Source organism: Capricornis sumatraensis, chromosome 19 (assembly GCF_032405125.1).
Source record: "Capricornis sumatraensis isolate serow.1 chromosome 19, serow.2, whole genome shotgun sequence".
In the NCBI taxonomy this organism is placed as follows: domain Eukaryota; kingdom Metazoa; phylum Chordata; class Mammalia; order Artiodactyla; family Bovidae; genus Capricornis; species Capricornis sumatraensis.
In genome coordinates, this window is record NC_091087.1 from 33760749 (window position 1) to 33783756 (window position 23008).

Consider the following 23008-nt stretch of genomic DNA (forward strand, 5'->3'; position numbering starts at 1 on the left):
CTTGTTCTCTACCAGTTCCATCAGATTGGCTAAGCACGTGCTTGCTTCTAACTCTGGGCACATTGTATTGTCTTCCAGCGAACAGGGAAGCCAGGGCCGTCTGCGTGAACCCCTCCTTGTTCATGTGGGTCTGTCTAGTCCCCTCCTCTCCTGCTCTGCTGGCGGCCAGCCAGGGCGAGGCCACCCCTCCAGGACCGAGCCCTCCACTTTCCTTCTAGCTCCTGGTACATCCTGTCTCCCATAGGCGGTACTCACCCAGTCACGCTGCAGGTTTCCTCCAGAGGCCCTCACCTGGGGACATGCCTCCTGATCTTAGAAAACCCCTCTGTTGCCACCTGCTTGCTTCCCTTCCTGCCCTGCCACGTGTTTGTATTGGACGCCCTCGCTGTTCATCTCTCCTTGACCCCCGAGAACCTGGTGTGGTACCAGCTCCGCTAACTTGCTCTCCCAGAAGCCACCAGGGACCCCCATCAATAACCCGTTCTCACTGGTTATTTTTCCCTGTCAGGCCATCTCCTCTCTCTTTACATCTTATCCCTTGACTGACCTGATGCTCTGATTCTTCTTACACCTCCTTCTCCTAGTCAAGACTTTCAGTGGTAAGAATAGCAGGAGGAAGTCTAGTTAAGCTGTAGATCCACTAATGCAAAAAGGTAACTTTTTTTTTTTGCTGGGCCTGTGCCATGTGGGATCTTATTTCCCTGACCAGGGATTGAACCTGCACCCCCTTGACCACAGTGGAAGCATAGAGTCTTAACCACTGGACCACCAGGCAAGTCCCATATCTTTATTATTTTTTAATATCTGACTGTCTAGTCACTGCTTGGTAAACTCAGTCCAGTGAAGGCGCTTTTGCCTCTCCCACTCTTCCCGACTTGGGCAGGAGAGGGAGCAGAGTGGTGCCTGTTAGTGCTGGGCCTGTGTCCTGCCCTGGCCTTGGAGAAAATGACGAAGCTCGAGAAACAGGAGGAAGAGTGAGATACGCAGGGTGTAGAACCTCGAAGCTCCTTCTTTGTTCAGCAGTGGGGGGTGTAGAGGTGAGACACAGGCCAGACCTGCAGGGCCTTCTAGGAGGAAGTAACAGGTGGGCTCATTGATGTGGAGCTGGGTTTGGGCAGTGGGAGCCCCAGGGGATAAGGCTGAACCGAACAAGAGAGTAGGTCTGCTCAGCATCTGTTCAAACTGCAGCTCATCTGCAGGCTCACCTCACCTGTCCCAGCCCCACCAGCTACCTGTGCCCAAAGCTATGGAGTTGGGCCAGCCTACCACCATGCCAGGCCCCGGGCGGCATCCTAGAACATCCACCGTTTTGGTGCCAGTGTATTAACCAGCTCTTAGTGATGGCTACCTCCTCCTATGATCCTGCCCCTCCTCTCTTCTGTTCACCTGTCTGCCTTCCTCCCCACACCTGGGCTCTCTCCTGGTCCTCGCTCTGCGTGTGTGATGCCTGGTGTCCATGGCCTGATCCAGGGAACCTCGGAGGGTGTGGTGGAAACAGCCCGCCTGTCACTGAAGCCACTTACATGCAGGCCGCACTCAGCAGTAGAGAGCAGGGTCCCAGGCTGGGGATCGGCAGAGTCCTCTGGATTTGGGGCAGAAGAACAGACTGAAGCTCCCCTTTGGGGGGTTTTTGGTTGTCTTATATTTACGACTGTTCTTTTGTTTGTTTGGTTCTCTGCATCTTCATTGCTCTGCACGGGCTTTCTTTAGTTGTGGTGTGCAGGCTTCTTATTGCAGTGGCTTCTCTTGTTGCAGAGCACGAGCTCCAGAACTCAAGCTTCAGTAGTTGTGGTGCACAGGCTTAGGTGCTCCGAGGCATGTGAGATCTTCCCAGACCCCTGTCCGGGGATTGAAACCGTGTCCTCTGCATTGGCAGGTGGATTCTTAATCACTGGACCACCGGGGAAGTCCTCACCATGCTTCATTCACTTCCAACATGAATACAAGCTTCAGCACTCACAGTTGCATGCTTTGTTGTGACGCAACACAATGGATGGTCACTGAGCACCTGTGCCAGGCGTCCAGTACTCTCAGGATGCCTCTGCTCTGGTCCCTGCCACCCCAGGTGTCTCCCATCACATGGAGAGCGTGAGAAGTGAGTGGCAGGAGGGAGGAAACACAGGAGGGAGTAAAAGGCCACAAGGAGGGCACAGGGGAGGCAAAGAATCAACAACTTACACCCAGGGCCTTTGAGAACGCATCCCTAGTCGGTAGTGTCACAGAGGGGCCTGGAAGGAAAGGAAAGCTCCCTCCTAAAAGCAGCCACAGGCAGAGGCTCTGACCTATTTTCCTGGAAGTCAGGCATCACGGACAAAACAGAACACTCTGTCCCGGGGGTGTCCTTACATCTCTTCTCAGAACGATCACTACCCGCAGCTCACTGAGACTGGACAGAGTGAGGAGCGCCCCCCCCCCCCCACACACACACACACACGGACTCACAGCAGAGGCTGATTTAAGGGCCTGTCGGTGAGGATGTAGCAAATGTTGCCTGTGGACAGCAGAGGGCAGTGACAGCCATCGTGTGAACAGTCTGGCTTCCAGTTTGTACCCGACTGTCCTCGCCAGCAATAGGCAGACTTGTTGTGGAAAGGTTCTTTGATGCTCTCTGCCTGAGGGGGAAAGCGGGAATTGCAAACCCAGTTGCATTCTGTCCAGAGCATCCAAAAGAAACATCCCAGGGAAACAGAGTGTGAATGGTTAGCATTGGAAGCTGCTGAAAGGGAGGCCTCTTTGTCCCCTGCTTGCCTGTTTTCCTATCACATCGAGGCAGGAAAAGGGAAAGTCCAGAAAACACAGGCTCCCATTTTACATGCTGGAGGCCCAGCTTTGAAAAGTGCCCGTGTCGATGTCGGGGATGGACACCGTCAGGGAGACACACTGTGGGCTGCCGCTGAGCAGGAGTCGTTTGCACGACCCAGGCACTGTGCCTTCCTATGCCTCCCCCCTCCTTAATGGGGGATGGAAAGCATTCCTGTGCATCTGCTGGGGCTGAGCACGCACCCTCCTGTGCGACCACCCCTTACAGAGTCACTGTGTGTCTACATGACCACAGCTACATGTTGTGCTGGTGTGTATGTGTGTCCCTGAAACTCCACGGTCCCCATGTCTTCCGGGATGGCTTCCTGGTGGGCCCAGCCCACCTGGCCACTGGTTGGCAGGATGTGCGAACAGAGAGTAAAAGGAAGCAAAGAAAACCTACAGGGAAGGTGTCGTTCCTGGTCTGTGCAGAGTTTAGAGTCAGGAAGGAGCCGAAACACCTTGTCAAATCACCAAGCCCCATCTTATCTTGGGTCCACCTCTCGTCCACCTGCAGCAGACAGCTGGCAGAGAGCTGGGGCCCACAGATTCTGTCTGGGGTCCTCTCTGGCCCACTTCCTCCTCCTCTGCCTCTGCCTCCATCAAGGCTTCGCCATCTCCTGGGTGACCATCCATCATCCCCGCTGGCCAGTGCTCCCTGCCTTCCATCTGGCCCTGGAAGCATCTCTCTAAAACCGCACTCAGGCTGCTCCCTGTCCTGGATCATATCAGTTCCGAACCCTTTCACAGGCACCCAGAGCCCTTCGCAGGGGGCATGCAGATGGTGCTCGATCCATGGGGGTGAGGGGACAGGATATTATCCTTGCTCTGGTCAGCTGAGCTTGCCCGCCCCCTCGCCCCCGCCACCCTGATGGCTGTGAGTTGGATTCCTGTTACTCCCAGGGGTACGATAGCAGGCTGCCCCCGACTGCCCCCTTAATGGCTGGTTGCTCACTTACTCTGGCTGAGTAAAAACCTCTGTCCTGGGAGCATCAGAGATAATTGACAGCATCTGCCAGCATGCTGCACCTCCTGATGCAGAGAGGCCACTCTGACAGGAAGCCCGTGCTTGATGTGTCTGTTTGCTGATCATTAGCTCTGGGCCCCAGCTAATGGGTGGTGGGCGGGGGCAGCAGTCTGTGGAACGGGATCCGGTTCCCTCCCGTGTGCTATCGGTCAGCTTTCAGCCCAGCCACCGTGTTTCTCCCTCTCTGGAATTTGCAAGCACACCAAGGTTTATTTTCATTCCATTGCCATGAAATGTCCGAGAAAGCTCCTCGGACCGCTTCTCAGGATGGGGCAGCCCGCGGATCAGCACTTCTTCCCCACACGCTCAGCTGCGGAAGCGGAAACCAAAGGCCCAGACTGAGCATCCTCAGGGGCGGTGAGGTTGGCATCCTGGATCTTTGCCAGCCAGGCCTGAGACTTTGTTTTCTTTCTACATCCCAGAGAAAGTCACTGTCTGTGGTCTCAGAGCCCCCAGAGCTCAACAGAGCAGAGGGCAGACACCCGTTGTAACACCTCTGGCTCTGATCACGTCTGGTCATGCTTCTGTGCTAACTAAAGCCCTCGCCCTCCTCCATGCATCACAGACACACCCGAAGTTGCAGAGCTGGGCAAGTGGAAAGGGCTGGGTTTCTGCCCTGTTCACCCCACGCACCAGGCCCCCCGCACAGCATCGCAGCTGCTCACTCATCAAGATTCTGTGCTTGGACTGGACACCAGGGCTGCACCACGAGTTAGTAGTGGTCCTTATTTCCTGGAAAACCTCTTCTGTGTTCAAGGTTGAGCGTCTGAAAGCTTATGAAAGGAAGGAGGGGGTGGTCCATGGATTCCTGCCCTGGAGGGGAGCTCACTGCTACAAAAATTCCACAAAAATCCCAAAGCACAGAGTTTTGTTTTCTCCTGCCTGGTGGCTCAGGATGGTGTCTTGGGCTCACAGCTCTTGGGATGGGACATGTAGAAAGGTGGTTCCTGTACACCTTTCAGATGGAGTTCAGGGGCTGATGCCAGACACACTTGGTTTTGAATCCTGGGTTTGCCGTACTGACCAGTGTCACCCTGGGCACGTCACTGAACTCTCTGAGCCTCAGTTTCTTTATCTGTAAAATGGGTCATTTTTCAGAGATGTGAAAACGTTGATGAGGTTCTGGCTCTGAGTACCACACTTGGATTTTAGAGGGCACGCCAATGAGAGATGAGGGTGCCCACAGGATGTAAATCAAAGTAAAACAGCAAAGCTGTCAAGTCAGAATCAGAAAATACAGAAAGTTGTCATTTTTCAATAGACAATTTTATCAATTCTTTAAAATGTTTTTGAAATGTCCTTTTTTTTTGAAAATTATTTTTAGTGCTCCTGTTTCCTGGTGTTGCTGGGCTTAGGCTGCCTGGTGGGCAGTCACATGGTGCTGGTTTTATTGTTAAGCTTTTCTCCAGGCTCTGATGCCAAGGTTGGGAGATATACTGTGGGCTTCCATGATGGCTCAGTGGTAAAGATTCCATCTGTCAGTGCAGGAGACACTGGTTCCATCCCTGGGTAGGGAAGATCCCCTGGAGAAGGAAATGGGAACCCACTCCAGTATTCTTGCCTGGAGAATCCCATGGACAGAGGAGCCTGGCGGGCTACAGTCCACGGGGTCACAAAGACTCAGACACGACTGAGAGACTCATACTTTCACACTTTTCACTTTCAGATAGAAAGTCCTCCCTTATTCCTGTGTTGTGATCCCTAACTCAGCATACTGCCATTGTTTTTACCAATTTATCTGTCTGCCCCTGGAGGCTGTCAACTCCCCAAGGCCAGAGACCACATAGGTTCTGGGTTATCTTGTCTCTCCAGTGCCTGGCAGACACTTGGCATAGATAGCTCAGCACACTTCACTGAAGACATGGCTCACCTGGGCTTAGTACTTTTTCTTTCTTTTTCTTTTTTCTGGCTGCACTTGGAGGCATGTGGGATCTTACTTCTGACTCTATGCGACCCCGTAGACGGCAGCCCACCAGGCTCCCCTGTCCCTGCATTGAAAGCTCGGTGTCTTAACCACTAAGCCACCAGGGAAGTCCTGCCGGGCTTAGTTTTAAATAAACTATTCAGTGGGTCTTCCAACTGGGTGGGGTCCTCTTTTAAGATGTCTTCCCTTGTGGGGGACATATACGCTAGGGGCCCTGATTAAAAGGCGTGGCTGGAGGAGTGAACAGTGTTCAGACTGTACACCTCTGAATGCTGAGGAAAAAAGTTGAGAACCACAATTCAAGTTATTTTGTATTTCTCCAAAGCAGAATTGGAACTCAAACTGGGAGGCGTAGGGAGGTGCGTGCATGCTAAGTCGCTTCAGTTGTCTCCAACTCTTGCAAACCCATGGATTATATCCTGCCAGGCTCCTCGGTCCGTGAGATTTCCCAGGCAAGAATACTGGAGTGGGTAGCCAGTCCCTCCTCCAGGGGATTTTCCCAATCTAGCGATTGAACCCGGGTCTCCTGCATTGGCAGGCAGATTCTTCACTGTCTAAGCCACCTGGGAGTTTTAAACATAAAGGGCGTTTTAAATATCTCTACCCCAAGGGCTGTGTGCTTACAGTGTGAGGCTAACGTGGTCCATATGAATGCAGACTCTGAGCAGAAAGGGCAGGGTGAATACCAGCATCTTTGCCCTCCCCCTGACCCAATCACACCACTCTCTGCGGAGCCCTCCAGGTCCTCAGATGCTGATTCAGGTTGCGACTGTTCAGCAGCGGCCCCTCTGCAGGGATCTGCTCCCTGACTGAGCTGGTCCACAGCTGCGCATCCTCTCCAGGGAGGGCCTCACAGGCTGTCCTCCATACATCTCAGGCCGCAAGTGAAGAGGGCAAGGGATCTGTGAGCCGTTGTGCTGCCTGCCACCTTCCTGTCCAGGGATGACAAAGGGACACCCTAGCATCATTCATACTTTCATAGTGAAAATGAACACAGAAAGTCTTTCCAGTTAATGCAAACACTTAAGATATTTTTTTTACCATGTTCCAAATCTCACTCACCCACACAGGACATAACATTTGTAGTTGTAGTCACAGCATCCGTAACATTTGGTGCTGAACTTTTCCGCACACTCTTGTCACACCTTGTGGTGGTTCCAGTCTTCACTGTGGCCACCGCTGTTGACCGTGTTTACTCAGCAAATGAATAGATGTGGTTTACAAAGCCGCTCCCCTGTCACAGTCAGCTGTGCGGGGACAGCTCTTGTTTCCTGCCCTTGATTCATTTCCTTAGCACAGCCCCTGCTGCAGGGCGACCACCTGCAAGGCTGTGACCGCAGCCGCCCCTTCTGATGTGGCCACCATCCTGTTTTCCGAGAAGACTGCATCCACACAGGCTTCTCGCAGGGTGTGAGCGGGATAGTTTCAGTACCATGCCAGCACGCTGAGCACGCTTTACCAACTTAGTAGGTGAAAAATTGTACTTTGGGATTATTTTAATTTGTGCTTATTTTGCTTATTTTAATGGTGAAAATATTTCCCTAACTACTTGCTCATTATATGTGTGTGTATATATATATATATATACATATATATTTTATGTATTTTTGTTGTTTAGTCGTGAAGCCATATCTGACTCTTTTGCCACCCCATGGACTGTAGCCCTCTAGGCTCCTCTGTCCATGGGCTTTCCCAGCAAGAAAACCCATTTCCTTCTCTAGGAGATCTTCCTAACCCAGGGATCAAACCTGTGTCTCTTGCGTGTCATGTGTTAGCAGACAGATTCTTTACCAGCTGAGCCACCAGGGAAACAAAAGCAACTATACTCAATAAAACTGACTTTTTGAAAAAACCCACTTATTTCCTAAATATTGTCAACCTAAGCTGGGTTTGATCCCTGGGTCAGGAAGACCTACCCCACCCCAGAGGAGGAAATGGCAACACTCCAGTATTCTTGCCTGGAGAATCCCATGGACAGAGGTACCTGGCAGGCTACAGTCCACGGGGTCGCAAAGAGTCAGACACCACTGATCGACTAACACTTTCACTTTCCAACATAAAATATAAGACTTGGAGCCTTGATTTGGAACATGAAGAAATAAAAGCAATCAAAACTGAAAACGATTTAGAGATCCAACTGGTGTTACCCGCTGTGCCACTGGGGAGCAAGGGACATTCAGGCTCCACCCTGTCACCCCCACGTCTATTTTTCCTGACTCTCTGCTGACCCCTTGTTTCACAGGCAGCTCCAGCAGCAGCAGGCAGAGCTGGAAGTGCACCAGAGAGACGGGCTGTCATCGTACGACTTGTCCCAGGTGAATTTCTGGAAAACTCTTTCCCAGTTAGAACTGTCTCCAACCAAAGGACTGCAGACTAAATCCCCTCAGCCCAGCAGGTGCTGTCGCTCCCTCCACCCACAGTGCAGAAAGCATTTTGGCCCCCATAGAGTGTGTGTGTGCAGTGGAGGTCTACTGTGACTCCCATGCAGAGCTGAGCCATGCCAAGTGTAGAACAGAAGCCTTGCGAGCTGTGGGCAGCCAGTACAGTAAGTCCCCTCCATGCGAAGTTCAGGCTGTGAGCTTTCAAAGATGCAAATGTGGCTTTGCATATCCAATCCCAGGAGTGAGTTCTCGTGTCTGGCGTACACTGTCACGTGCGTACAGCCTGTATAAATGGTTGTGCTCGTGTGCATTTTACTGTACAGTACTATATAGAGGGCAGCAGTGCAGTGTGTTTTTCAAGCCCAGGGTGTCGGGAAGCAGGCATGAGAGCAGTGATGATGTAGCTGGTGCTCCTGTACTTTTTAAGGTACTGTACTGTAAGATTAAAAATGTTCTCTTAATCTTTTTGTGTTCATTTTTTGGTGCAGATATGTATGAAAAGTATTATAAACCTATGAGAGTAAAGTACTATATAGCCAAGTGTGTTAGTTGGGCACCTAGGCTAACTTTGTCAGACTTACTAACAAATTGGTCTTGGGAACATGCTCTCGAAATGGAACTGGTTCGTATGTAAGGGACTTACTGGTACTGAGATCCAGAGGCTATGTGGGAACTTGGAGACCACCCAGCTCTGAACCTTGTCAGCTCTGCAGCCTCCATACTGCCCCTCCCACCTTTAATCTGCACCCCGATGTTCTCAGGGGACCTCTTCCTGGCCATCTCCTCAGGCCCCCCTCCTTCCCTTCTCCTTTCTTCTCTTCTCACTGCTTCTGGCCTTAGAGAAACTGAAGCTTGTGTTGGTACTTGGCGTCTCTCTCCAATTAAACTTTATGTTCACTTTCCCTGATACTTAGACTAAGTTGATCATTTTTATTTCTCTCTCTCCAAGTGATCGGTGGAACTCCAGTCAGCCTTCTGTGACCCCTTGTTCACACCCACACCTGTGTGTTCTATCCAGGCTTTCACATATACAAAAGCTCCCTGCCCTACCCAGCACCCCAGCCTGAGATGCCAGCGATTCTGAGGGAGAGGGATCTGGTGTGTCTGTTCTGCCCCTCACACCCAGGGATGCTGTTGTGTTTTCATGTGCAAACAGGTGCCTGTCCCCAACCTACCAGCCGGAGTTCATGATGCAGGGAAGTCCGTGGAGAAGGCAGATGCAATCTTTTCCCAGGAAAGAGATCCGCGGTTTGCCGAAATGTTTGCAGGAATCAGTGCATGTAAGTTCCCAAAGAGTGCTGACGTGGTGAGATGGTGGGGTTTATAGTTGCCACCAGCCAGCTGGAGGCAGCCACCCTTGAGGGTGAATTTACAGCGACTACTGCAATGTGTAAAAGGAACACCAAATTCAGGGGTCCTAATGAGTCCTCTATATTTTCAAACTCGCCTCTCATTTACCTGTTACCTGGGGCAACCACCTGACATCTCATGGGCCTCTGACATCTCATCTTCAACATTTGAGGACTTGGAGTAAATGAGCTCTGTTCATCATGGTACAGTTTAGTATTATCAAGCCAAGGACATGTCCCTATTTAAAAAAAATCTTAACCTCTAATGTAGAGAGGACCATATTTGAAAATAAAAATATTCATAAAAAGGAAAATAAAAATGATCCAGTATCCTACCACCTAGATTTAATCTTTTTTAACTTTTTAAAAGCTTGTCCTTTTTGTCTTTCTGCACGTTGTTGTTCAGTTGCTAAGTTGTGTCTGACTCTGCAATCTCATGGGCTGCAGCACACCAGGCTTCCCTGTCCTTCACTATCTCCCAGAGTTTGCTCAAACTCATGTCCATTGAGTCAGTGATGCCATCCAACCATCCCATCCTCCATCTCCTGCTTCTCCTCCTGGCCTCAACCTTTCCCGGCATCAGGGACTTTTCCAGTGTGTCGGCTCTTCATATCAGGTGGCCAAAGTATTGGAGCTTCAGTTTCGACATCAGTCCTTCCAATGGATATTCAGGGTTGCTTTTCTTTAGAGTTGACTGGCTTGATCTTCTTGATGTTCAAGGTCAAACAACTAACATGGAGGGAGCACAGCGCCCCCCCACCCCCGACCCCGCAGGAGGAGACAGTTGGGTTAAAGATTTACTGAGCATGACCCTGCCCACTAGAGCAAGACCATTTTCTACACATATGGATTCTTTTTATATACAGAATTGAGCTCATACTGTTTGGTAGCTTACTTTTTCACGTGTCTATTACAAACATCTTTCTAGGTTATTAAATAATCTGCATTGTTATTGCCTGCATAGCGTTCCATTGTATGAGTGTTCATAAGTCACCCTTTGCATCCACCTGTGTTAGTGTCGCTATTAGAGAAGGTGGTACCATTCATGGGACTTCCCTGATGTCCAGTGGTTAGGGCTCTGTGCTTGCACGACAAGGGTTGCAGGTTCAATCCCTGGTCAGGGAACTAATCCCTACTTGCCGCATGGCGCAGCCAAAAAAGTAAATAAATAATAAAACAATATAAGAAATTTTATAAAGAAATAAAATGGTGCTGTCCAAAGTTCAGGTGTCACATGGAACCCACCCACTCAGACTGCCACAGAGATCAACAACACATAAAACTTGGAAATGTTGTTGTCAATTCCAAAATTCAGGAAAACAGATTCCATTTTCCTGTGATCAGCGAAATACAGCACAACTGGGATGAGTTTAGGGAGATACTAACTGACTCATGCCACAGAATCGCGGGGAATGCAGTAAAGGACCGGGACCCCCAGGACCATCCTCCCAGGGCCAAGGAACGGGGGCAGCATGACCTCGGGGAGGACAGAGAGGCCCTAAGCAGCATGGCCTCAGGGAGGACAGAGAGGCCCTAAGCAGATCCCAGTCCTCCTGCTGTCAGCTCGTGGGGTGGAAGACCCAGCCCTGTTCCCACGCTGCCGGGAACCGGATGCTAGGAAAGCAGGAAGCTGCCTGAACTGGTGGCTCAGACGGTAGAGATTCCACCTGCAATGCAGGAGACCTGGGTTCGATCCCTGCGTTGAAAAGATCCCCTGGAGGAGGGCATGGCAACCCACTCCAGCATTCTTGCCTGGAGAACCCCTTGGACAGAGGCGCCTTGGCGGTCTATAGTCCATGGGGTCACAAAGAGTCGGACACAACTGACCGACTAAGCACAGCACAGCCTGAGCTGAGGGCAGCAGGTGCCAGCGCAGTCCAGCGTCTGGCTCAGAGCAGAGGACAGACCTGTTGGCACGACTCGAGGGCTCCCTGCTGGTGCTCCCCTTCCTCCCCGTCGCCAGTCACCCACATGTGCCAGCTGCCCACAACAGTATTTCTTCCACTTTCATGGAGAGATGTGGTTTCATCCAGCAAGAGGAAACAATCCCGCATCTCACTGGTTCCTCTTCCTCTCAGATAATCCTGAAATATTTGGCCACACCCACAGCATTTCTGGGAAATCCATTTGAAATTTTAATATTATACAGATACAGACATCTTCCCATAGAGATGACAAAATAGAAAAAAAAAGTTAACAGAAAAGGAAAAAAAAGAGGAAAGAAAATAAGTAATCTCAAATTTTTTCCACCAACCAAGCTGGTTTCCTATATGAAAAAGCAACAGAGAGTTGGTTCAGTGGTTAAGAATCTGCCTTTCCATGCAGGGGACATGGGTTTGATCCCTGGTCAGGGAACTAAGATCCCACACACAACGGAGCAGCTAAGCCCACGTACTAGAAATACTGAGCCCTCACACTCCAGAGTTTGTGCTCCACAATAAGAGAAGCCCTAGTCTCTCAACTAGAGAAAAAACCCACACATCACAAGGAAGACCCAGTGCAGCCAAAAAAAGAAAAAAAGGAACAGAAGGACCTTCTCAGATATATGCCATCTACTTACACTTCCTGGAAAAAATCGCTTGCAGAAGTCACTGTGAAATGAATTAAAATACAGTACCCAAGATTGGAAACGATAGGTTGGAAAAGTAGGAGCATTGAAAAAGTGAAACTAGTGACATGTAGAATTAATATAAAAATTGTTAGAAGATACAAAAGATATTTAAAAAATAAAAACCCAAGTCAAATCAGTTCAGCAAAAGTACATACTTTGGGTGAGGGTACTAGGAACAGAAATTTCTCATCAGTCTATGCTATTTTTATCTCTGACATTTACAAAGATATATAACTTCAAGTATTAAAAACATAACTACTAATGAATGATTTTTGAAAAAAAGAAAGGAAAGGAAAGAGATCTCACTTCCAAATCATTTCCAAGAAAAGACAAGGACATTTTTAGCAACTTGCAAAATACTCAGAAGAAAAATAAAGTGAAATAGAAACTATGAATAGCACGAGTAGTGCAATAAGTTGATGTCCAAGGGCTCCTAATTTGTAATTCTGGAATGGTATGCCCCCAAAATACAAAGTGAAACTATTTAACCTGAGAGAGTAGATGGTGATGATGCTCCAAAACCAAGGAGGAAAGCAGAGGTGTTGATCTTGCTGCACAAACAAAAGTTAGAGCATTCAGTGGGGAAAGAAGCTTGTTTTATATAGATAAAAGGTGGAACCTAAAAATGAAGATACATCATGAACATTGAAATGTGAAATCCAAAAATAGTTTGAAACACAAGAGATCCTGATAAAGCCAAATTGCAGTGGAAGATTTCAATATGCCTTTCTTCATCTCTAACAACTCATGTAGCTCAAAGTAGTAAGAAAGATATAGAAGATTTAAAATTACACACACACACATATATATATATAATTTTATGTGCATGCGTGCTCAGTTGTGTCTGACTCTTTGCGACCCCATGGACGATAGCCCACTAGACTCCTCTGTCCATGGGATTTCCCAGACAAAAATACTGGAGTGGATTGTCATTTCCTCCTCCAGGGGATCTTCCCCACCCAGGGATCGAACCTACGTCTTCTTATTGGCAGGCAGATTTTTTACCACTGAGCCACCAGAGAAGCCCCTGTGATTTTATAGACATATGTAATTTTGTACCCCACAAACATCCTGGAGCATTGAGAAAAATTAATGTTTCTTATTTAACCAACAACCAAAAATCTTAAATACATGAGGAAAAAAATGGCTTGTTTATAGTCAAGAAAAATTCAGAAGTCTCTCTTACTCCTGCAACTTTTAATTTTATTTATTTTTTGGCAACCCCATGTGGCTTGCAGGATCTTAGTTCCCTGACCAGGGATCAAACCTGTGCCCCCAGCAGTGGGAGCGTAGAATTTAACCACTGGACCCCCAGGGAAGTCCCCCTCCTGCAACTTTTAGCCTCGTCTCTTTCTCTCCAAGATCCAAGGCCTTGTGATTAGGTTAGAAATACACACCCAAAAGTCCGATCTCTTTCCATCCTGTAGGGATTTCCCATTGAGCAACATCATCATCACAGCAAAAAGACAATGGAGCAGTAAAACTGTGCAGTGCCTCCGTGTTTTTAAAAACATCATGGAGGTTTGTTGACACGTGTGGGAGATTTAGCCATGGTCCCTTTAGCCCAATCCCTGGGCCCCAAGTCCAGGATCCTGAGTGTCCATCACTGCTCATGGTCACCCAGGGAAGGATCTGCCTGCTCTGCCCACCACCCCACCAGCAAGCCAGAGACAGGTGCAGATGTGGGGTCTGTCCAGGCACAGAATAGCTGCCATGTAACTCATCTGCATCTCCTTTATTCTGGTATCTCACTGCAAGTGGAGATGTTAGAGATTATAGGAATAAGATGCAAATGGAGTCTTTGAGCTTCTGGGGAAATGGGAGGGTGCTTTGGGGGAGCCCTGGGCCCCTCAATTACAAGAGAGAGTGAGAGAGCTCCCATCCTCACTGCTATTTCTCAAACTACCACACTCTTGCTCATGTCAGATCTAAAGTCCCAGCTGGGGTTTGAGCCCATTTCTTTAGCCTCTCTGTGTGGGTGCTCAGGGCTCCCTGCCCTGGAGTCTGTAGGGCGGGAACTCCTCCAGGGTGACCCTTGCTCTACTTTTCCCAGCGGAGAAGAAGATGATGAGCTCAGCTTCTGCGGCAGGAACACAGCAGATCTACTCCCAAGGAAGCCCGTTCCCTGCTGGACACTCGGGAAAGGCCTTCAGGTACAAGCTGGGAGTGCAGGGCATGGGGCAGGGGTGGGCAATAGGGCAGGAAGAGGCCCCTACTCAGTGAAGCCCTGGGTCTCAGAGTCTAACTCTGTGTACAGCAAATACTGCCAAGCTCACTTAGTGCTTACCCATTCGAATGCCCGGGCTTCCCAGATGGCTCAGTGGTAAAGAACCTACCTGCCAGTGCAGGAGATGTGGGTTCAATCCCTGGGTCAGGAAGATCCCCTGGAGAAGGACGTGGCACCCCACTCCAGTATTCTTGCCTGGAGAATCCCATGGACAGAGGAGCCTGACGGGCTGTAGTCCATGGGGTCGCAGAGAGTCAGAGATGACTGAGCACACACACACACATTGGTATGCCAGGGCCAGGCTGAGGGGTCCAGGAGCTCCAGTTCTGACCTGCAAGCCCTTGATGAGCCACCATAAGTACAAAGTGTCGGTTACTCTTTCTTGGATGTGAAAGGTGCCAGCCACTGTGTTTGCAGAGGTGCCTGCCATGGAGAAGGGAGTGAGGGGGCTCTAGCCAGGACAGACCTAGGGACACCTGGCAAGGCAGCAGAAAGTACCCTGTCCCTGGGTTTCTAGAGGCCACAGCGAACTCCAAGGGGGAGAGGACCACTCCATCACGCCTGTGGTCTCAGCCTAAAGGGCTGCTCATGGGAGGCATAAGTCAGATGTTGTGCTTCCGGGGGTTGGTTCTTAGCATCAGGGGTCTCTTGTAAGTCACTGAGGAAGCCAGCAACACCACCAGGGATGGGGCCTGGCTCCAGGGAATCCCAGGGCAGCAGGAGCAGGGGTTGAGGAGCTCGGCTAGGGCACAGACACCTTCAGGGAGGGTGGTGGGCACTTGTGGGAGCCATCGGGTACCCCCAGACCCACTAGGAGAAGCATCTCAGACCCGTGCCTGGTGGGATGGGGCTCCCCAGGCAGCCCAGCCTCTGGCTGACTCGGCCAGAGCTGAAAGTCCAGTTGAGAATCAGGCAGGGACCAAGACTGGGCAGGTGGACCAGCCACCCCAGGGAGAGGTCCCAGCCTGGATGGCCCTCACCAAGGGTCAGTGGACCGACCTCAGGGGAGGCAGCAGGTGGTCAGCAGGTGAGACATCAACCCCTGAGGTCACGGAGTAGCTCTGCCAGCCCCGCAGCTGGGCTGTAGTAGATGGTGACTTGTTCTCAGTCTCTGGGGAGCTCTGTCCTGGAGCAGCTACTCTCTAGTCTGGGGATGGGAGGACAAGATGGTGGCCCCCTGTGAGCTGCCCCTGAGACATAATCCCTGCTGCTTGCCTGGCTCTGCGGAGCACTGGCCACGGCTCCAGGCTCTTCCCCTGCTGCTGGTTACTCACCCACTCAGCACATGGCGAGCTGCTGTAGTTCCATGCCAGGCCCACCTAGGCCTGTGTTCATCGAGTCCTTGTAACACTTGCTGCTTCCCCCTCTCCCTCCCCGCCCCCTGCCATCTGGACAGAGGGCAGCCAGGATGGAGCAGAGGCCAGAGGTGAGGAGGGCTAGCCAGGCACAGCATGGTGAGGGCAGCAGTAGGGGGAGGCTCAGAAGCAAAAAATCAGATGGCCACCTGCTGCAAGGGTAGGTGCACAGGCATCAGGATTGTGCTGATGTCCAGGGACAGGAGACACGGGGACTCCTGGAGCCTGGGAGGAAAAGAATGAAATGAATACATGAGTCTTTTCTACTGTGCTCGACTTGGGAGTTTGGACTCATCACTGGGACGACTCAAGCCCCAGAAGAGGGGCTTGAGGAAACGAGGTCCTGGAGAAAGTTTGTGATGACAGGGGTGTCAGGGGTGGAGAGGAGGAGTGAGGCTGCAGGCAGGTGCTTAGAACAGATGGTCCAGCCGGAGATGCTGAGTCTGCACCAGCTGTTGTCACTGAAACAGAAGAGGGGGGGCCAGTCCCCTTGTGGAGCCTGGCATTGGGGAGGCTCTCACTAAATCACTGGTCTATAGAACGAATGGGTTAATTAGTTAAAAGAGTGCCACGAAGCTGTAAGCTTACAGGATGGCCAGTTTCCTGTACATCTGCAGGGCCTGAGCTGGATTGAGTGGGAAGGGACATGGGATGAGTGGCACTGAGCCCTTGGCAGGATGGCACAGCTGTGGCTGCACATCCCTAAGTTTGTCCCCCACCCGAGTCCTGCTGTGGTCCCACGGGCCCTGTGCACCTATCCTGGGGTCCACAGCATTCCTGCCAACTCTCCAGTCAGTGCTGTGAGGGCAGCCAGGGCCAAGGGATGGAGGAGATCCCCGCCACCCCAATAGAGAACAGTGATCAGAAAAGGCCCCGAGGTCACTTACACACATCAAGAGGGAGATGGGAAAGGAGCCCTGTGTTAAGTGAGGAAGGGATCTCGGGAGTGAAGTTCCTCTCGATCACGGTTAGTGCAGGAATTTTTGTGTGGCTGTGCTGTGTCTTCACTGTGGCGCTCTGGCATCTCTAGCTGTGGCACACAGGCTTAGTTGCCCCTGGGCACGTGGGATCTTAGTTCCCCGGCCAGGGATGGGCCCTGAGCCCCCTGTGTTGGAAGGTGGAGTCTCACTGCTGGATCACCAGGAAAGTCCCATGGTGCTCTTTCTTCCTTTGCAGCTCTGCCGTGGTGCACGTGCCTGGAGTGAACGACATCCAGTCCTCATCCTCAACAAGTCAGAACATGTCCCAGATCTCCAGGCAGCTCAACCAGAGTCAGGTGGCCTGGACAGGAAGCCGGCCGCCCTTTCCAGGACAGGTATGGGCGTCAGCAAGGGCGTTGCCCCAGGTCCCCAGAGGGCGCAGAGCACCTGAGCTGTGCTCTCTGGGGATCGCGGCTCTGAGAACAGGTCAGCGCATGGAGCTGGAGCTGACCGCCTCAACCACGGCCGGGCTCCTAGGAGCACGGGGCAAAGGGTATTTTGAGAACCAGGTGCCCATCAATGGTACCAGGTCTGGTTTCACAGCCTTTTCTCCCAGCTGGAGGCAGCTCTGGGGAACCCAGGGGAGGGGACAGGCACTCAGAGACCCTCCATCAGGAGCAAGCCCCTCACCACTCAGGACCTCGGTTCCCTTGGCCCAGGAGTACATGAGGACATCAACCTGGGGACGCGCCTGGCTCCCTGTCTTCACTGTGGGAACATCTGTATCCTGGCTGGTAGAGTCCTTGCCAAGGTCCCCTAAGCGGAAGGCAGAGGACTTAGATCACTGAATCCCTGGAGGGCAATTTCAACCAGACCCTGAAGATCCAGGACCTGAGTCCTGTTTCTTGGGCCAGCACATGTTGGCCTGATCCTGGGCATGGCACCCAGCAGGCCAGGAGGCCACTGGAGTCACTATCAGCCCAGAGCAGGGCTGCCAGTGCAGACTGGACCTGCGCGTGACAGTGACCAACCGGGGCCATGGAGGGTGGGGGAGGGGGCCTGCTGGTGATGCTGGCCCTCTCTTCGCTCTGTCCTGATTGTAGCAAATCCCCTCGCAGTCCAGCAAGACTCAGTCTTCTCCCTTTGGGATCGGAACGAGCCACACATATCCCGCAGACCCCTCGTCCTACAGCCCTCTCTCCAGTCCGGCTACCTCCTCACCCAGCGGGAACGCCTACTCCAGCCTGGCCAACAGGACTCCAGGCTTCGGTAGGTGGGGACGGAGGGGAAGAATTCCTGGGAGAGCCAGTTAAGATAATTTCTGAACATTCTGGGTTTGGGGGTCTGAGCCCTAGGCTCTCAAAACCCTGGTACCAGGTCTGGAGATTTCCAAATTCTCTTCTCTCTGGCCATCAGGAGGCCAGTGGTGTCCCTAAGAGACTTGCTGCCTAGACCTTGGCTTTGTAGATTGACTTTATCATTGTCAAGGCTCTGGGTCTCCTATGCAGTGATGTCATCTGAGTTCTATTTTAACCATTTATGGCCCTTGGCAAGGACTTTTAGATGAACCAAAAAACCCTATACAGTAAGTTCCCTACTTATGAATGAATTCTGTTCCAAGAGTGCATTAGTAAGTCCAACAAAGTTAGCCTAGATATCCAACTAACACAACTGGCTATATAGTACTATACTGCCATAGATTTATAATACTTTCCACACAAATAATACATTAAAAAAAAGCAAGCATTTTTAATCTTACAGTTCCATACCTTGAAAAGTGCAGTAGTGCAGTACAATAGCTGGGCATATTCGCATCTTTGAAAGTGTTTATATAGGGAACTTACTGTGATCTTGTTTCAAAAAGCTGAGGAAGTATGGGTCATAGGGATGATGCATTGCGTCAATAAATTGTGTAAATGATAAACATCATAAAGTTCTCTCTCTCTTTAATATTACAAGAAGGATCCTATCCCATGGAAGAACACCTTGCTTAGCTTTGTTTGCACAACTTCAGGCCCTAGAGGGTTAACCGTCTGCTCCCTCTGGTGGACTTCCCAGGAGCCTCTGCCACTGCTCACCTTGCGGGTGTTTAAATGACCCACTCCGCGTGTCTGCCAGGGTCTGAGTCCCATGTCACAGAGCAGGAACTTAAAAAGGATCCTGGTGCTGGCAAGAAGCCTGAGCTGGTGTTCAGCTGCAAGAAGCTGAACCTTCTTGCAGGGCTGTCTGTGGAGACAGTCATGCTCAGGGAGCATTTCCTTTGCAGAATGGATCATTCTCAGGCAAGCGTGAAGCAGAGTCCAAACACCTGAGTTTCCATTTGAGCTGCAAGTGTCCTTTTAGGACTATGTCAGCTTTAGGAAGCATGCGGTGCCTTGCCCCTGGCCCACACCTGAGTTGTCAGCTGCCCCCACCCCCTGTCCAACCCCACCGCTAATAGCAGCATTTCTGGCCCTGCAGCCCCAGGTCTGGGGGTTGGGCCAGCATTTCTCAACCCTTTATCTGTCCCTCCCCCTCAGATTCAGGTGTCTTTCTGCGTGAATCCCATAGACTTGTAGCAGGCTCTCACACTCAGCCTTTAAATATCCTTGCCAGATGATTCAGTGAGTTTAGAAGCACAGCCCCCTGTTTCAGGAAGGAGAGGCCCTTCCTGAAAGGCAGCTGCTTTCAAGCCAGCCAGGAGTTCAGCTTAGACCCACCCTGAGGTTAGAGGTCCCTGGTTCCCAGGAGGGCTCCCTGCTTGCTGCGTGTGGAGAGACACCACCCCCACCACCGATCTCAGCACACTCGGCCTGCAGGCACCTAGTCCTTCCTGGGAGCACAGGGCCCACTGGGCACTGACCTACTTGCTGGCCCTCCTGATGCCAGGCCCTGTGCTGAGCCCTTGGAGGAGACTCGGCTCTGACCGGGTAGAAAGTCACAGTGCAGACACCGAGGCAGGGGAGACAGACAGGTACAGGGAGGCGGGCAAGCCAATGCTGGAGGTGCAGCAGCCAAGTCTGTTGGAAGCAAGTGCGGGAGTCAGGAGAGGCTCCCAGGAGAGTCAGCATTCCCCCTGGTATGGCCTAGAAGCATCTCAAGGCGGCCTTAACAAGAAATGAGGGGACGCCACCCCTTGCCCCAGCGACTAGAGCCTTTAGCTCTGTGCCTCTGTCTGGTCTCCACTTACCAAATGCTGGGCTCTGAAGTGCAAATGGAGGTGGAACAGGAAGGACAGAGCCAGGGGCTGAGGCTGCCGCACAACTCGCTGACCAAGAGCAGAACTGCACAAACGGGGCTCCAGGCTGAGCAGCCACTGTTACAGCTGCCATGTAGCTAGCTTACTTCGGATGATGATAATATTGTAATAATTATGATAGCAGCTCACTCATACCGCATACTTACTTTGTGCTCAACGCTTTACACACTTGAATTTATTTAAAGTTCGTGGAGGGCTTCCCAGGTGGTGCTAGTGGTAAAGAACCCACCCACCTGCCATTGCAGGAGACATAAGAGAAACAAGTTCGATCCCTGAGTTGGGAAGATCCCCTGGAGAAGGAAATGACTACCCACTCCAGTTTTCTTGCCTGGGAAGTCCCGTGGACAGGGGAGCCTGGCAGGCTACAGTCCACAGGGTCACAAAGAGTAAGGCACGACTTAGTGACTGAGCACGCATACACATATGCCTTCTGAGATGGCCCACGCCCTGTCTGTGAAGTATGTCTCTCTAAAAAGGTCTACTTCTTACCTATCAGAAAAGAAAGAAATGTCTCTAGACGTTGCCAAATGTCCCTTCAGGATGGGGGGTAAGGGCAAAATCACCCATGCCTGAGAACCACTGAGCTAAACCCAACCACTTAGGACTTCTGAATGGGACTTCAGGTAAACCTTGAGTCTTAGGGCACTTTCCAAATCAAATGAATCTCACCAAAATTATTAGCTAGCAAAAGCTGAAAAGAGAACATTGAGTGCCAACAATTTTTTTAAGGAGGTTGTCATCCCCTTTGTCTACAGTCTAGAAATTGACAAGCCCCCCAAGATTCCGACTCTTGTTGTGAAAGCCCACCCAGTCGGCCCAGATGGTAGCAACCTCCTCATATATTCTGTTTGGAATCCCTGGGCTGGCAGGTGGCCCAGGCATCCAGCCAGGGGATATAGCAGCCTCGGTCTTACGCAGGCGGCCCGCAGAGCACGAGAAGCACGGCATGGCTGGAACCCACGGTTAAGGTTTGCAGTCACACACGTGGCTTTTGGATCGATGAGGCAACATGAGGATTTTGATTACCACTGGGGCTTTTTCCAGAAAGAGGGTTGTAGGTACATATCCTGGGAGCAGGCCACAAACATGCCCTGTTTATGGTCTGTGGTACTGGTCAGTCGGGGCCAGGGTTTAGTCTAAGACCCCACAGGGCTGTATCATCCTGGGGAGGTTATGTTGTAGTTATTACTCATTCTTTAATGGGAGAGGTCACTGATGCAACCTCAGAAAAAAAGGTCAGGAGCAGAGACTGCATGGAGGGCTTTCCCCTTTAACTGTCCCACCATATGACGGGTGAGGTCATCTTCTAGATCGTCGATGGGTATAACTTCCTCCAGGAAGATGCAGATTGAGTTAAGTCTCACAGCCCTGTCCTTCCAATTGCCTGTGCTTCCCTTATAAGCAGTCTTAACAGTTTCAATTGGGCTTCACTGCTGGCTCAGCAATGCAGAATCTACCTGCCATGCAGGAGACCTGGATTCAATCCCTGAGTTGGGAAGATCCCCTGGAGAAGGAAATGGCAGCCCACTCCAGTATTCTTGCCTGGGAAATCCCATGGACAGAGGAGACTGGCATGGCGTTGCAGACTCGGACACGACTGAGCGACTAAACAAACAACAATTCCAGTTGCCTAGTTACTCATCTGTCTTTCTCAATGAATTGGGCCATTGCAACCCCCTGTATCCCCAGCCACTGCTCAGGGTCGGGTACATAGCATTCACTATGAAAACTATTTATCAAATGAATGCACATGGGCTTCAGCATCAGATGCTATGCTATGCTAAGTCACTTCAGTCGTGTCCAACTCTGTGCGATCCCGTATATGGCAGCCCACCAGGCTCCCCTGTCCCTGGGATTCTCCAGGCAAGAACACTGGAGTGGTTGCCATTTCCTTCTCCAATGCCTGAAAGTGAAAAGTGAAAGTGAAGTCACTCAGTCATGTCCAACCCTCAGCGACCCCATGGACTGCAGCCTACCAGGGTCCTCCATCAGATAGATCTCGGTTCAAACCCTGGCTCTGGTATTTATAAGCTAAATGAGTTGGGCATGTTTCCTGACATCTTTGAGCCCCAGTCCCTTCACCTGAAAAACGTGGAAGATGGGCTCATCTCTTAGAGTGAAGAAGAAATTAAAGAATGTCTAAAAAGTATCATGAAGGATGCCTAGCACCTAGTCAGTACTCCAAAAATAGCAAGCCTTCTCCCTGCTTCCTTAGCTATAGCTTATGCTGTTTCTAAAGCAAACCAGTTCTTCCCTGGTGGTCCAGTGGTTAAGACTCCACGTGCCCCGTGCAGGGAGCATGGGCTTGATCCCTGATTGAGGAGCTAAGATCTCCCGTGCCACGCAGCAGGGTCATAAATAAATAGGCATACCCTATCGCAGTGTTAACTGTTTAGTCATCATGTTGTACTTTACATCCCTATAAAAATAAAAAAATGAATAAAGCAATCCAGTTCATTAATTTTTTTTCTATTGCACGCAGTTAAGAAAAGCACTTCCCTTCCCAGAAGTTTAAGAATTTTTTTCTGAAATCTTGTCTTGTTCATGAATACAACCACCCCCAGACACAAGTTGGGGAAGCTAGTCTTCCTCTAATCCTTCCCCTCCACCCCTCTCCCCTGGCTCTGGCTGTCACCAAGGAAGACTGATGAGAAGATGGCTATTAGCTTCATTATAAGTTGGTGATATCCAGGAAGCCTCCAATGGGAATAGAAGTGATGTATAGAGTGTTCTTATTTCTTCCTCCTTTGCTCCTCTTTCCTTCCTTCATTCTTGCCTTCAGCAGATACTTTTTTTTTTATTTGGCTGTGTAGGATCTTAGTTGTGGCATGTGGGATCTAGTTCCCTGACCAGGGATTGAACCTGGACCCCCTGCATTGGGAATGCAGACTCTCAGCCACTACCAGGGAAGTCCCAGCAGATACTTCTGCTTTATTCCAGGCACTGTACTCAGTGAGGCCTGGAACAGACATTTTAATAGATAAGGTCCCTGGCCTTAAGTTATTCACATCTGGGGATAAGTTATCTTAGTGTGATGGGCGCCATCCTGAGAGACAAGGCAAGTGCCACAGGCCAGCTGAGGAGAGAGCATGGAGTCCGTCATTCAAGGTCACATTCGATCAGGCCTCGGAGTACGAGTAGAATCCTGCAGGCACAGAGCATGGGGAGGACACACAC

The 23008-nt window shown here is 50.8% G+C and overlaps 1 protein-coding gene across 1 annotated transcript in view; it reads left to right on the forward strand.

The window, feature by feature from the left end:
- ARNT2 (aryl hydrocarbon receptor nuclear translocator 2) overlaps positions 1–23008 on the forward strand; it is a 148128-nt gene that overhangs the window by 119814 nt on the left and 5306 nt on the right. The window contains exons 12-16 of the mRNA XM_068990871.1: positions 7993–8065; positions 9288–9411; positions 14145–14244; positions 16850–16988; positions 17697–17862. Coding sequence (XP_068846972.1) covers positions 7993–8065; positions 9288–9411; positions 14145–14244; positions 16850–16988; positions 17697–17862 — 602 coding nt within the window. The remainder of the gene's footprint in view (positions 1–7992; positions 8066–9287; positions 9412–14144; positions 14245–16849; positions 16989–17696; positions 17863–23008) is intronic.